Source organism: Apus apus, chromosome 7 (genome assembly GCF_020740795.1).
Source record: "Apus apus isolate bApuApu2 chromosome 7, bApuApu2.pri.cur, whole genome shotgun sequence".
Taxonomy (NCBI): domain Eukaryota; kingdom Metazoa; phylum Chordata; class Aves; order Apodiformes; family Apodidae; genus Apus; species Apus apus.
This window is the reverse complement of record NC_067288.1, coordinates 7190150-7205364: the sequence shown is the minus strand read 5'-3', so window position 1 is coordinate 7205364 and position 15215 is coordinate 7190150. Positions and strand designations below refer to the sequence as shown.

Sequence of the window (15215 nt, the reverse complement as noted above, 5' to 3'; positions counted from 1 at the left end):
TCTGCTCGCGGCCGCCGTCGGCGCGGTGGGGCGGCGGCTGCCCGGAAGGAGACGTGTGTTTGGGAAGGAAGGCGGAAGCGATGGCGGCGGCCGAGGCCGAGTGGGAGCCGGCGGCGCTGCTGCCGGCCCCGGGGGGCGGCCTGGACTGGGGTGAGCGCGGGGGGCCGGGGCCGGGCGGTGGGGAGGTCCCTGCCGGGGCCGGGCAGGCGCTGAGGCCGCTGTCTCTCCCGCAGAGGCGGTGCTGGGCGAGGAGCTGAGCGAGCTGCTGGGCGCCGCGGAACCGCGCCGGGCCCCGAGCGACGAGCCCGAGGTGAGCAGCGGGCGGGGGCGGGGGGAGGCCCGGCTGCCCCTGCCGGCAGGGTGTCCCACGGCCCGGCTCGGGGGCTCGGAGGCGCCGGTGGGGGTCCCGGGAAGCAGCGCGGGGGGTGCGGGGTCTGAGGGCGGCGGTGGCTCCCAGGCCTTCAGCCCGGCACCCCGCCCGGGCTGCGAGCTTCGTCCGTCTGCTGAGAAACCGTCGGTGTCTAGTACTGGGGATTTCAAAGCCCGGGTTAAGGGGGAGGGTGTAGGGTGAAAGTCTGAGGCGCGGAGCCCAGGAGGAGCTGCGGTGCTGCCGGGAGAGCGTTTCTGGGGCACAGGGAAGGAGGCCCCTGGGGATGTTGCATCCCTGCCCGCCGCTGCTGTGCTTTATCACCTCTCCTGTAAGATGGCTTCTCCCTTTGTTGTTCCCCTGCCTTTTCTCCGTTCATGCAGCCTGATGCATTACCCCTCGAGTTTTGCTCTCCAATCGTACATGCGGCTGGTTTTGCCCTGGGGCGTTTGCCTCATGGATCCTCCACTCTTTGTTCTTCCCCTGCCTTTTCTCTGTTCACCGTGTCCTAACCCACCTCCTGCACAACCCCGGGGTTTTCTAACACAAGCCTCAGGTACTAAGAGCATTCCTACAGGTCTTGTAGAGCTGGGTACTGTAGGAGATTTGGGAATTTCTGTGTTGTACAAGGGAATGACTCTGCCTGTCAGCAGGTCAGCATTAGTTATCTGTGTGGAGGCTCTTACTGCACAACTCTGGCTGTGGGTTTTGGTAACTTCTTCCTACAAATATGCTCTGTTTAGCCTTTTCTTCATTCTGCCCTGAAAATACTAATTTCTGTGCAGTCTGCAGACTTGCTGAGCTTACCCTTACCAGGCAAGTTGGGAACACAAAGAGAAGTACCTTTATAGGATACTTTTTTAGCAATAAAATCTTTGCTCTATATTAGTTTCAGTTTAGTGTGTAATATTTGTATTTTTTCATGTAAGAGCTCTTCAAAGTGTTACTTTTGAGTAGGAAACTGAGACTTACAGTTGCATCAGCAGAAAAAAAATCAAGCAAAAACCTAGTAACTGTTTTAAAGATCTTTTAATAAATAACATATATGAAGTTATTTTAGTCTCTCTCTTTTTTTTTTTTTTTCTATTGGCAAAGGCAAATGGTGTCCCTGGTTTTAGAAGATGATGATGCTAGTTTACTCAAGTATAGGGAGGCTTAATACATACTATTTTCAGATCTTGGGCAAGTCAGTCTTTTTGTGTCTTTTGTACTGCTAAACTGAGGCTGATAGTGCTTGTGTTTATAAAGTGCTTTGAGATCTGTTGGTGGAAGGGCATTAAGTAAATCTTTCACTCAAGGGAAGGGGAGGATGCCAACAAGTTGTAAAATGTGTGGTTTATATAAGGTGGTTCAGTGACTGGACTTAGAACTTTCACTTTACAAATGACTAATACCAGTTTAAGATCATCACTAATTACTGTGCTGTTATGTTCCTTTCCTATAGCTCTGAGCTTTAGGAGAAGCCTTGTCTTGTGTATTCCAGTTGAGAATTGCCCCCTTAAGGGCTTCTATCTCTCTCTGCCTTAAAGCAGCTGAAGTGTCAGTTTTGTTTTATTTCCTAGGGCTGTAAGAATGCAAACCATTTGCAGTGGTGGTTTCAGTGTGTGTTGTCTTTTTCTATTGTTCCTGTTTCTGAATTGCCATTTCAGGAAAACGATCCCTGTAACTTCCATTTTGATTTGGATTTGATGTCTTGGGACTCGGATCTTTGGAATATCACAGGCCATGCTTTCGCAGGTAATTTTCCTTTTCTATTTTGCAGGTGTGACCACTCCACTCCACCCCACGAGGGTGAGCTGTTATAACTTTAGGATAGTGGTACCTTAGGTGGAACTATTTGATGTCCTGCAACATTTCACTCTGGTGAGAAGTCATGCTGTGTTTATGTAGGGTGAGTAGAGCTGGAGAAGACTCCCTACAAGCTAGGCTGTTCAGTATCTTAGATCTCATCTTTTCTGCTGTGCCTTCTCTCAGGAATTAAATAGCTGGTGTAGGGCAAGTGTGTTCTTATGCGGATCTCCCATCATTATTACACTTGTACAGTAACATTTCTTTATCTGCCTCTTGCAGATGAAAGTGTGAAGACAGAACCCTTATCACCAGCTGCTTCAAATTGTTCGGTCCCTTCTCCGTCATCTGTGGACTCTCCAGTGCAGAATGTGCCTGTATGCAGAAACCTCCATGTAACACAGATAGCAGTGCTTATTCAGACCCAGCTGTGGCAAACAAAAAGCCAAGTGATTTACTTGTCTGACCAACTTCATGGCATAAGACAAAATAGCTTATTTTTCCAAGCCTTGCAAAAACAACTTCAGTGAAGTTCCTTCTGCTCTTGTTGTGACCCAATCTAAAAAGAGCATGTTCAGCTCTGATTCCTCCATTGTGTATATTTGCCTGCTTGCCAAACAAATGCCTTCTAAAGTCTAGCAGTTGCTGGCCTCTGTCCTGCCTTCGCTCTGCTGATAAGGAGAGGTAGTACTTTGGTTTTCAATGGTACTTAACACTGGCCAGAATAAAACTGTAGAACAAAATCTTTCTCCTGTCTGCTGAAGCAGCAGCACAGATGTGATGGAGGCAGTTATAATCTGAACTGCTGGAAGACACTTTTATGTGTTCCTGACTTGTTAATCTCATGTATTTTCTGTCTGCAGGATGATGGGGACTTCAGCTGTAGCTCCCAGATGTCTCCTGTCTCCCTCTACAGCAAGAGCTGCAGAAGCCCTGCATCCCCTGAAGGAGATGGAGGGAAGAAGCCTGCTGTCAGCATCACCTCCTGCTCTGGTATGAAGGATTAAGTTGCTTTGATTCCACAGATAGTGTGTCTGTTGTCCGGCATGCAGGTGCTTACCTCACAGACATCTATCCATTTCTGACTTGGGTTTGTGATCTGTGTATCTTTAGCAAATATTATAAATGGATTAAAAAAAAAAAAAAAAAAGCCATACCAAAAAGCCATTCTATTCCTCCTTGAATTCTTTATTTTATATTTTCTGGTCCAACTCTGACTCTTTTTCCTTTCCTAGCAAACAATTCTGCAAGGACCCTGAAGAGGTGTGTTCAGATGGGGTCCAGACCTTCGATACAACCCAAACTCCTCTTGCCCGCTGTCCCCGAGGCTCAGGCTAACATTGGCATCCCAGCTAAAACCATCATTATTCAGACTCTGCCCACACTTGTGCCACTGCCAAAGCACCAACCAGTTAACATCCAGCCAGCACCCCCTAAAGGTAGGTGGATTGTCTTGACTGAGTCAGGAGCTTCACTGTGTCGGTTTGGGACGGTTGCTAGAATGAAGTCAGCTTTGGCAGGTGGAATGGGAGGAGTAGGAAAAAAAAGAGGGAGCCTACAGGCTTTGCTGGAAAAGCTTTAGGTTGAGAAGATGGCCTTATTCCTCTCATATAGAAGAATATATATAGAGATGTTTCCTGTCAGAAACAGCACTCTTCTGGACCCTGTGTGGAATGGAAGACAGCAACAGAGATAGCAAAAGAGACTGTGCTGAGCACTGGCAGTTGTAGAGATAAACTGCTGATTTGTAAAGATCTCTAGAGAGCCTTTGCTCTACTTGTGATGGCAGGTGGTTCATAAAGTGATGATAGTGCTGTTCTGTTGTAACCAAAGGAAGATCCAGCAGAATCAGTTTGAATGGCTTGAAAGAAGCTGGAAGGCTTGGGGGAGTGATGAACACTTATTTTTACCTACATGAAACTCTGCCATAGGATGGTGGGAACACGAGTGGATGGGTTTTTATCTCACCAAACAGCATTAAATAGGATGTTGGGAAACTTGCTAAGAGTTGAGAGCCATCTCAGAGGTTAGAAAAGCTGCTTACAGCTGCAAGCTGACATTAACAAGATGCAAGTGGTATCCTGTCTGCTGGTAATTCTTCTTCCTTCCTCTTGACTTTTAACAGATTTTTTTAAATAGCTTGAGCCTTCTTTTCTGAATCCCAAACATTATTTTACTCTTCTGCTTCAGCAGCATCGACATTATTGGCATTCCTGAAATGCTCAGATGCAGTTGCTCCTTTTCACCACCCGATGGCTGCAGTCTCCTGCTGTTGACTGCACTGTCAACGAGACGTGAAAGGAAAAGGTGACAAGTACTTCAGGGCATGTAGCTAGAAATTATTATAATAGCTAATAAATTGTCTTAATTACTAGTGGTTCCTCCATTAGGAGTTAAGTGAAAGCTGGAGATGATGACATTTGTTACCAACATGTCTGAGATGGTTGGACTGCTTAAAACACAGGTCAACACAGTCAGGCTAACCTAATTTTTATTCCTTCTGATGTTCCAGCTGAAAAATATCTGGAGTAAGAAATGTTTGGGATATGGATTTTTTGTATGTAAGTACAGTACTGTGAAGATCAGTGTCTCATTTTCCCTGAAGAAAAGTCTGAAGAGTAGTTTCTGTGAGGCACTGTAGAGGAAATACTTTAGGAAATTTACTTTAACTGATGGTGTGTTTAAAAGTTCTATAATGTTGCTTCCATAACAAAAAACTATAAGGATCTTTTTCATTGATCAAAATCCCCTGCACATGACAAGGTGGAGCTACCAGTTTAAAATATACTGTTATCTTCAAAGGAGGATGAGGAATGTTATTTTTACTATCCCTTTTGTAAAAGCTTAAAGAAGAAGGCACGATTTTAGAGCATCACATATTTTATGCATTAAAATAGCTATTGAAATAATCTCAAATTCACCATTTGAGGTTCTTAAATAGGGTGGTACTAACTTATCATGTCTTCAAGTTTATCTCTGCAAGAAAGGAGATCTAATCTTACGCCTCACACATAAGAGGTCTTAGCACTAGGTAAATGACTTAATTTTTCACTTTCCAGAAGGTTGGGTAAACGCTGTAATGCATTGTTGTACATCTTGGTTGGAATGCTCAGCTGGGACATGCTGTTACTGAAAGCTGGCAAGGTCATCCTGTTGCAAAAGATTAAAGAGGTGTTCATGTGTTTTCAGACAACAAAATATTACTCAGGCATCTGCTTGAGTTCAGTGTAGCTGTTGGACTGATGTTTCTTGGAAGTGACTGTTTTAAATTCCATTTCAAACTCTATCAAAATTACCTCTTTTTTTTTTTTCTGCTTTGCTTTTCTTTAAGCTCAGTTCATCTTGTGCATAAAATTTCTTACATAAGACATTTTTCAAAAAAATGGTTTGTCTCAGTGGGAAGTGAGGCTTTAACTTATGTTACAAAAGTGCAACTTGCATTGTTCTTTCTCTTTTTATCTTCTTTATGCAGTTTCTGAATTGGTTTGTATAGTGTGAGTCACTTCTGTAAGTTTTCCATAAAATAAAGCACTAAAGTAGGGATAGACAAAAGGGAGAAAGATTGAAGTAAGCTGATTTCAGTTCTTTGAAAAAGTTGCTGAGAGTGCATTGAGTGTTAGCAATCCACTGAAATGAGTAATGTTTCTAACAAGTGTTGGCTTTTATTAACTTAGAAGAGCCACTGGGTTTTGGGAAAGAGCTTGATTTAGTGGATCCCTTTGATACGTGTAGTTTTGGTTTGCAGGGTAGATTAAAGAGTGCTGCAAACTTTAGAGCTTTTTTTTTTTTTTTTTTCATTCCTATCCTGTGGAATGTACTAATGCTGAAGAATTGGACTTGAGATAAATCGTGTGGGAGAGGAGAGGAAGGAATGCTCCCTACCCCCTGCACCACTATTCCCTTACAAACTGGTCATGTACAAACCCATATCGTATCATATGCTGAGCACTTCTGTTTCTTCTTGTGTTCTAGGTCCGTCAGTGGTGCTCCCCCAGCCCACTGTGGTACAGCTCCAGGCTTCTGGGGTGCTGCCTGCCTCCCAGCCAGTCATTGCTGTCACTGGAGGAACCACACAACTTCACAATCCTGTGGTGAATGCGTTGCCTCCAGCTGCGGGAAACGGCTCAAGTGGCAAAATACCAGGGACTAAGCCCTTGCTTCAAAGCACCACACCAGCAAGGGGGATGGATGTAAGTTCTGACTCTGTGATGATGGCTAACAACCAAAGCTTGGAAGTTAACCTGCATGTGGGACATAATGGGAGAACCTGATCACTTCAAGAGTGTCAGGAAGACAGAGCCGTAATTTGCCTCATCGGATAGGGTTTCTAACAGTAAACAAGAAATTCAACAGCTTGGCAAAAAATGGGGAGGAACAGCTTGGTATCTGCTGGTCTGCCTGGAGTGGCAGGCTGGGTGTGGAAGCATTGTGGCAGAAGACAGTGCTGATATATTTTTTCCTTCACTTGTCTTCTCAACTGCAAGTTCACAATGACTGAAGCTCTTTTACGTACAGGAACATGTGATATATCTGATTTTTGATTAGTGTTAAACCATTTTTATGATGCATATAACACTTTTGGGGAAGTAGATTAATTGGAAATGTCAGCAATAGGCCTGATTCTTTTTCCATCCTCTTTATCTCCCCAGATTTTACTCAAATTTTTAGAAACTTTAGGTGTTGATTTTCAGATGATCATAATATCTTTAGGCTCCCTTTTGATCATATACTGAATGAGTAGGACAGGGGTAAGCTCTCAACAGTCATTGCACAAATGAGTAGGTTTTTCCACAGCAGCTCACAGTAAGCAGTAGATGTCAACAGGAACAGCTTTTGGTATGTGTGGGTTTTTTTTTTTTCTCCCACTTCAGCTTTGACACCTTAACTACCTAGCAAGCTGGGTGTTAACTTGATGTAGTTCCTAGTAGTTTGGAGCTGCTTGGGTTGCATTTTGTTGTCTGAAGGAAGGATGCTTGCAGAAAGGAGTGAAGCTTCTTGTTTGCAGCTTTTAAACTCTCAGGGTGTTACACTCCAGCGTTGTATTCCAAGTGCAGTTGTTATGAGCTGAGGGTCCTATTGCATCTCCCAATGTGAGGGAGAAAATACTGGTGTCCATTCACATGAAATTATGCAGGATAGTCACCTGCCTGTTAGCAGTGCAGAACACTGCTCCTCAGAGGCACATCCCTCCTGGCTTCCTTATTGTACCGTTTCCTAGTCTCTGAGAGCTGCCTCTCCTGTTTGATGTTCAATTTTCCTCACTGTTCTTTTTTGTGGGGGGGCTGTGTTTTTAAATGAAAAATTATTTGCTACAAATAATTCAGCAGCCAGACTGCAATGGAATCCTAACCTTGAATTTGCAGGAAGCTAACAGAGGTCTGCTAGTGGACAGGCCCATTAAGAGCCTGTTAAATGATAATTGCCTGCCATGCAAAGCCAGCTGAAGAGACCTGTCAGCAGTCCTTAGATTTGTGACTTCCTGCAATGAGGGCTAGCATGGCACCTTGCCGTTGTCTGAATATAAGGTTTAATTGACAAAACCTCTTTACTGTCATCACACTTCATACACACATCTGTGACAGACAGATGTGTAGCTGGGGTAATGGGCAGCTGTTTGTTTTGAGCGATGGATGTGTGGGTATTTCCACCCCAAGCTGTCTTAGGGAGGCAGTTTTAAGACTTGCTAGCAGCATAAATGCTGCACATCTTACCTGTGTTTCTTGAAACATGACAGAGCAGTTGCAACTGTTCTTCAGCACATGCTGTGACATAGCACTTGGAAAAAGAACAAAAGTTTGGGGATGCAGCTGGAGCCAGCAGGGTAAACACATCTTGCGACCGCCATATGTGGCGCTCAGAGCCACATAGATTCAGCTGTCATTTGAGTTCTGAAGCACGTGTTTTTGTTTCCTAATCTAAGTAGATGTTGCAGGATAAAAAGAAACATTGCAGGGCTTTCTTTTTGGGTTTAGGAGGGATAAACTGTTAGCTTAACACTCAGCCCTTCCAATGGATGAGCCTGAGATCAGCTCTCAGCAGGCTGCCCTGCCTTGTGCTGGCCCTGATGGCAACGCTGGTGCAGCTTGGCAGCCATGCACAGGGCAGAGCCAGGCTTTCAGGGCTGTCACTCTTCACTAGGAAACTGGTGAAGAACTTTCCACTGGGAAACTGGGCAAAAGAAATGCTGCCTAAGCAAGCCACTCTTCTGTTTGAAGGGAGGAAGCTTTTAACTAAAAAAGCAGATTGTCTTTCCTGTGGCAACTGAATGATAGGAGGATGTAAATGGTAGGTGTGTGAGGGAATCTAGTTTAATTGTGTCCTTACAGGGCCTTTCTCTGAAATTTCCACTCTGTGGAGAGAGGATGTAATCCTGCCTACCAGTTCTGTTGATAAAAATGCTGAAAAATTAGATTGTTAGTTCAACATGTGAATTTCTATTAAAGGATCCTTTTTCTCTGTGCTGTACATTGGGTAATCTTCGTATGAAATAAACTAATTAGTCAAGTTGTGTTCTGTTGAGTTAGAGACAAGAAAACCCAGGTCTTTCCTAAGAACAGAGAAAATGCTTGCAGAGATTTTGTATTCCTGCATTTAAAATACATCTTTGGAGACAGCAGTTTTCATAAGCTGAGTTAAGAAGCCAGCCTGTGTAAGGTTGAAATGGTTTGTACTTTCAACTTTTTATTGACTTTTCCAATGTGTGTACCAAAAACTCTGTGGAGAGTGAGAAACATTCTTACTATCTTGTGCTAGAAAGAGAGTTTGCTTTGGAATGGAGGTTAAATTCTGCTCAGAACTGAGCTTACTTCGGAAGACTAAACTGAGGTAGCAGTGTTTATTTGTAAAGTGCATGACTGTGAAGATAGAGGACAATCTGAATCTAGTTAGTACTGTTTGAAGCAAGGTTTTGCAATGAATCTTTCACTTCTCCATATTTACAACATCTTGTGTGTGTGTGTTAGTGTTGGTGTAGTTTTTAAAGCCAGGAAGCAGAAGTTGCATCATCGATTAATGTTTGTTTTTAATGCCAGTGTTTTCCTTTTATGGGCTGTGTTTCCTGAGAACCAGAACTTACTATTTTGAGTGGCACATTAATACAATGCAACCTACAAAGAGAGAGTCTGCAAAATGAGTTAAGAGGTGTTTGCTACATTTAATCATTGTTGGGCACTTGTGCAAAGCAATGTTGCTCAAGCAGTCAGACATTATAAATTAGTTCCTCTCTCTCTTCTCACTATCAAAATGCTCAAGCAAGGGGCATGTTTATCTTGATACCAAGCCAGCTATGTAAAGCTTAGTGCCACACTGTTTCCAGGTTTAAGCTTTGTTGTGCTGTTTCACACACACAACTCTTCCCTTTTCCTGCATCAGATTTAGGTAGGATCAGGTGTGCAGTTGTGGCTTATTCCCCAAGAAATGCCAGGCAAGGGCTAGAGGGTTGACCAAGGACCTTAAAAGTGTTTTAGGGATTGTAAATTAAAACAAAATAACTTGAGGATAAGAATAGCTGGGGTTCATTTACACAAGCTTAAGAAACACGTGCAAGTGAAACTAGTGTGGCATAGACTGAAATGCAGTTATTGCACAGAGCACCTTGGGTTGGATCAGGGAGAGCTGTTGTTCCTGCTAGCATTTGGAGAACACTGAATAAAGGAGGGCAGTCTAGATAAATACTATCTGAAACACGGGCAACTTTCAGATAAGTAAGCTAAGCTGGTAGTGTCTGAAACAGCAGTTGATGTACCTTAGGATGTGCTCTCAGTGTACAAACACTGCACCGGTGCTTTAACTCCGTGTTTTCTCCATGGAAGCAGATCAATTTGCTAGAGTTTTCAGACACTTAATCAAAAGCTCTCCAGTAGTGAATAATCCTGAGTAGGTCTGCAAACAAGGACGAATGTAAACAATTTGGTCTTCTCTCTTTGACTTCATGATGCAAAATCTCTTTTTAAGAAGAGGAATGTAACTACTTGTTTGGAATATCGCACAACTCAAGCCAAAGCTGCTGCATGAACTCATTCCTTATTATTTAATCTCTGGACAGCTGCAGTGATCCTGGCCCCAAATTGGTGTGTTCTATACACTGCAGTCCCTGGCTAGCCTGAATATTATTTTTTTTTCCAAAATTTTTGTATGTCTGCAAAAGCTTTCTTATGTTAAGTATTGCAGTACTTAAACAACTGAAGACAAAGCTTAGTGTTAATGAAAATAGGTTAAAATCTTTTCCTTCTTCACTCTCTGCTAAAGAGAGAAACTGGAGTAAGTACAACAGCTTCACTTTCACAGAGTTTTATTGGTGGCAGCAGACTAGACATATAATAAATGATCTTTACAGAAAGCAATTAAATCAACATAGAGGCAGCCCAAAATGTTAATGCACTGTAACATTTTTTCTTGGTCTTTGTCACTCGACTGCAGTATCATGAAGGATGACTTCTTCAAACAGCCTGCAGCCAATTTTTCTTTCATACACCAAAGCCCTAGAGCAACATACTGTCTGTGAGTGGGTACATAGAGGGGGAGAGTTAGAAAGCTATGGTTAAGATTCATTAAGCAGTCAGACCTTAACTGGAGCACACTGAGTTTGTTAATGTTACTATTCTGTGACTTGTTTATTTTTTTACTCAACTGAGATTTCTGGAATAGTTCCCTTTTTTTTCTTTAGCTTTCATGCTCTAATAGATAGAGCTTACTTCACTGCATATTTTGGTAGCTACAGGAGGATATTCAGGTCTGTAATACCCAGCATTCAGTTCTCTTTCAGTGTAAACATTGTTAAGCCATATCCTGTTGTAGCTTAATAATTAAACAGAGTTACTGTTGCTAATCTGTGAAAGAAAGGAAATCAGAGCAGTATTTAAATGTAGGTTTCAAGTAGCTTTGTATAAGTCTGCAGTATTGATTGTTATTAGCATTGTCAGCAGCGAGATGCTTTCAGTCTATGTGGTCCCACTCAGTGCAAACCACAAAATGAGTAAGTGGTGAAAGACACTAGACTGTTCCTGCTTGGGAAAAATACCAGTCATTATGATTGTTGGAGGATGGGAAAAGGTTGCAGGGGCGACTTTGAACTGTCTTGGGCTGGTCTTTCAACTGAATACCTGCTAGTGGTTGGAGTAAATTATGTGCCCTCCTGAAGTGTATTTGCTGGCTTAACTTCATCCAGAAGGAATCCAGTTTGTGTGCTTTATTGGAAACTGTTCTGTGGTGTGAACCAGAGCGTATTAAGTTGGACAATCAGGAAATGAGCATTAAAGCCACATTTCTGATCTGAGATAAAATGTATGTAGACTGCATTTACACTGCCATGGAAGTGCTTGATACACATAGAATATGCACTCTGATGTCAGCAACAGTATTCAAAATCTCAAAAACTATATAGCACAGCTGCAAAAGGTATAGAAATGGGTATAATCCGTGTGGAAATGGCTTCCATACAGGACAAACTAAAAAACCATAGGACTTTCCAGTTAAGAAACCAGATGGCTGGTTGTAGCCTGTAAAATGGTGCACGGTGAAGTGAAAAGTGAAAGACATTTTTGCTACCTTGCAAACCTGTAGATAGGTATTTTCTGTCTCTGTGTTTTGATTGATCAAGTCGAACTGCTGCTCAACTATGCATTTAGTGTCCTCTACACATAGGAGAAGGTTGAGGATCCAGGAGGAGACAGAGACAGCCCAGGACCCTTTTTTCATTGTCAGTGAGCCATGACACTCAGAGGGGTACCGTGATTTCCCAGTTGCATCTGTGCTGGACATTTCAGCTCATCTGAAGCAGAGCGCGAGAAGCAATCGGTGCAGACTCTTGACTTGTAGAGGAGCAGAAGTTATGTGAGAAAGGAGAGGTGCTTTTAACTTGCAGATCACTAGCAAGCCTCTGTGTTGTCTGCCTAGGTCAATGTCTTGAGAAGACAGCAGCGCATGATCAAAAACCGGGAGTCAGCCTTTCAGTCACGGAAGAAGAAGAAAGAATACATGTTGGGACTGGAGGCAAGGCTGGAGGCAGCCTTGCTGGAGAATGAGAAGCTCAAGAAAGAAAACAGCACACTGAAGAGGCAGCTGGATGAAGTAGTATTAGAGGTAAGAGATTGTGATGAAGATCTGACTTAAATAAAGACAGTTTCTCAGGTGGAATGCACTTGAAGAGAATCATGGAAGACCTTTGGGGCTTTCTAGCTGAGCTGCCTACTCCAAGCAGGACTTCCACTAACTCTAGGTCAGATCAGCTGTTGCCTTGTCTAGTTGACTTTTAATTTATCTCATGGTACTTCTGAAGATTTCACTGGGAAAAGAGAATGGTTGGAAGCTGAATATGGTGCACAAACAAAAGAGTTTTATTTTTAAGTAGTCCTGGTGTCTATTCATTCATAAATAGGCAAATATAAATCTAAAAAGCAAAGTGTTTAGTTTCTGACATACCTTTACATGTCTGTGCCCCTTTTTTATTGCATATCTTCTCTGTTTTTTCCTGTCTAGAACCAGAAACTCAAAGTATCATCTCCAAAGAGAAGGACCCTGTGTGTGATGGTGATCCTGGCTTTTATAATGCTAAATTATGGCCCACTGAGGTAAGCTGCCTAGGAATTCCTCTTTGCATAGCAAGTTTGCTGTCTTGCAGGTTTTGTTTTAATCTTTAATGCAGCAATTGCTGTGTTCTAAAACCTTGAGCTTGAAACTTGATTGCTGTCCTTTACTCTCCTCCTGCACAGGGGAGGACTGTATAATTGTTCCTCTTCTGGAATCTTTGTGGCAACAAGAGCTAGATCTTGTACTTTTCATTTCTCTTGTCTTGGCATTTTGTTAATCAGTGCAGCATATGCAGTTTGTCTGCTCCATTTATTCTTGAAGATATTAAAAAGCTGTGTTTAGAATCCTTTTAGAAAAGAAGTCACAACCTTTGAGAGCTCGTCTGCTTGTTTATACCTGTGCTAATCTCAGTAGCTATGAGTTTAAGCTGCTTCTCCTACCCAGTGCAGGAAATCCCACTGTTTGTTCCAGTGCTTTGCAATCCTGAGCATTAGTTGTGTCTAGCCACAATCTTCCTCATTACAGAGTAAGCTGTGTGTTGCTTGTCTTCTAGATCTAGTGAAGAGGTTGTTCCCTCTCTTTAATTTAATTTGTTGAAGTGGTAATCAAAAGCCTGTCTTCTTCAGACAGTGTCAGTGGGGCATAGGAGCCAGAGAGCAGGAAGGAAATGCTGCTTTATTTCCCAGACACTTTTTATAAAGAAATCTGTGGAAGAGAGGGATACTTCTTGCACGTATATGTCTATTTAACCTGGCTTTGAAAAATAAGGGTCTTTTACATGAAGCTTGTTCACCTTTTCAAAATGTAAGGTCATTTCAATAGGTTCCCAGTGTGCAGTGTCTCCATTTGTCCTCAAAACCCCAGTCATTCTCAAGGAATGGCATGGGGTAAATCTGGAGGAGGACTTTGTTTCCAACTGTTATAAACTTTTACAGTGTTGGTGTTTGTATTTTTAATAATATTAGAAAATTTGCTAAAATTGAAATAACTTTTAAAGTATTTGCACTTACTACAAATACTGTTTATATCAGGCAGAGAAATGCAGCTGGTGTTTTTACTCGGATATGGATGATTTTAAGGTAGACTATTTCTTAGTGCATTTAGGGTTTGTATTGGGATTTTTTACTATCAGGTGGAAAAATCAGCTTCCAGATACTAAGCGATTGATTTGTACATTCCATCTGCAGTTGCAAATGTTACTGCTTCCCCAAGAGACACTGTTCTTGCTTGGTGAGAGCTAATAGGGCCAGTAATATTTTTCAAGCTAGAAGAAATTTTAATTGCCTCCACGTTACAGTGAGGAGTTGGAATGCAGGAAGCTCTTTGTTAGTTCTGAGAAGCTTGGAAGCATACAGAAGATGACTGGGAAGTGTTTTTACCACAATGCTCTGAAGCTCCTGTGTCAGCTCCTCTGCCCCACAGAATAAATAAGGTGTTGAGTCTGATGGCAAGAAACTACTGTTGAAGTAGACAGAATAGTCGGTTTGTGTTCATATATTTACAACAATCAGTAACTACAGAAATGTGACAGGCTTAATTTTGTTGTTTAATAAAGTAGATAAAGCAAACAGAAATTCTTGGATGTCTGGCTGAGCAGGTAAGTGTAATTGTTGTGCCTGAACTAAGTGGTCTGCATCAGTATTGGATTTAGGAAGTGAGGAGAAATGTAATTCTGGATTTGTAATTCTAATTCTAGAATCTAGATAAGATTTCTCTTATCTTTCTGCTTTTTTTTTTTTTTTTTTCTAGCAGAATAAATGCTTGCACTGCAATTAAAATACTAGACTGTATCAAGGCAGTGTGAATGTTGATTGTGCAGTACCCTCTGAAGGCCCAGAATGTGGGTTACGCAAACCATTACTTAAGATTTTACTCCTCCCATATACATTTTCTTCCTTTTATAGAGCTGTCACTGACTGATAGCTCCACCAATTTGATAGTCATGACTGCTCTTCTGCTTAGACCTTAACAACAGAAGTTTCTAATACCCGTGTTGTTTTTCAGTCCCTGCAACCTCTTACAGAAATAAGGTGTTTTAGGGGGTTTATGGTTGTTTGGATTTTTTTGTTAAAATATCCATCCTAGCTTATACTTCATCAAAAGTACTTCTACCTCCCCCCATGTTAGCTATCTCTGTAGTGCCTAATTTCTATGCAGTGGTCAACTGGGGATAAATCTCACTTGAAACTTTGTGACAGTGTTGCCATTTTTGCTGTGTAGGAAATAATTTCACTTGCACACCTGTACCGAGGTGTAGCATTGTAAGATGCTTCTCAGTTTCTTAATCGGAAGTGATAGGATTCTTTGAAGAGTAGAAGTAAAACAAAATAACAGAAGTATAGGTTTTTCTCTTTAGCTGACTATTTCTGTCAAATCAGAGAAGGCAGAGAATTGGTTGGGTTGCCTGGGGACAGGGGTGTGAAGCTGAAGGACAGACAGTCCTGCAAACACTCTGTGGCCTACAGCAGGTCAGCAGAGGTGCAATGCAGTGTTTGGGCATTTGGCATTCCACAAAAAAACATCTGGATGGTTG

At 42.3% G+C, this 15215-nt stretch overlaps 1 protein-coding gene across 2 annotated transcripts in view; it reads left to right on the top strand.

Moving 5' to 3' along the window:
• The first annotated feature begins 67 nt into the window (after positions 1-67).
• ATF6 (activating transcription factor 6) overlaps positions 68-15215 on the top strand; it is a 76779-nt gene continuing 61631 nt past the window's right edge. The window contains exons 1-9 of one of the 2 annotated variants that reach the window (XM_051625425.1): positions 68-150; positions 234-310; positions 2017-2104; positions 2438-2532; positions 3019-3148; positions 3391-3594; positions 6128-6345; positions 12050-12235; positions 12632-12723. In XM_051625425.1, coding sequence (XP_051481385.1) covers positions 81-150; positions 234-310; positions 2017-2104; positions 2438-2532; positions 3019-3148; positions 3391-3594; positions 6128-6345; positions 12050-12235; positions 12632-12723 — 1160 coding nt within the window. In that variant the 5' untranslated portion in view covers positions 68-80. Of the gene's footprint in view, positions 151-233; positions 311-2016; positions 2105-2437; positions 2533-3018; positions 3149-3390; positions 3595-6127; positions 6346-12049; positions 12236-12631; positions 12724-15215 lie in introns of those variants that run through there. The other variant, XM_051625426.1, reaches the window with a different exon arrangement.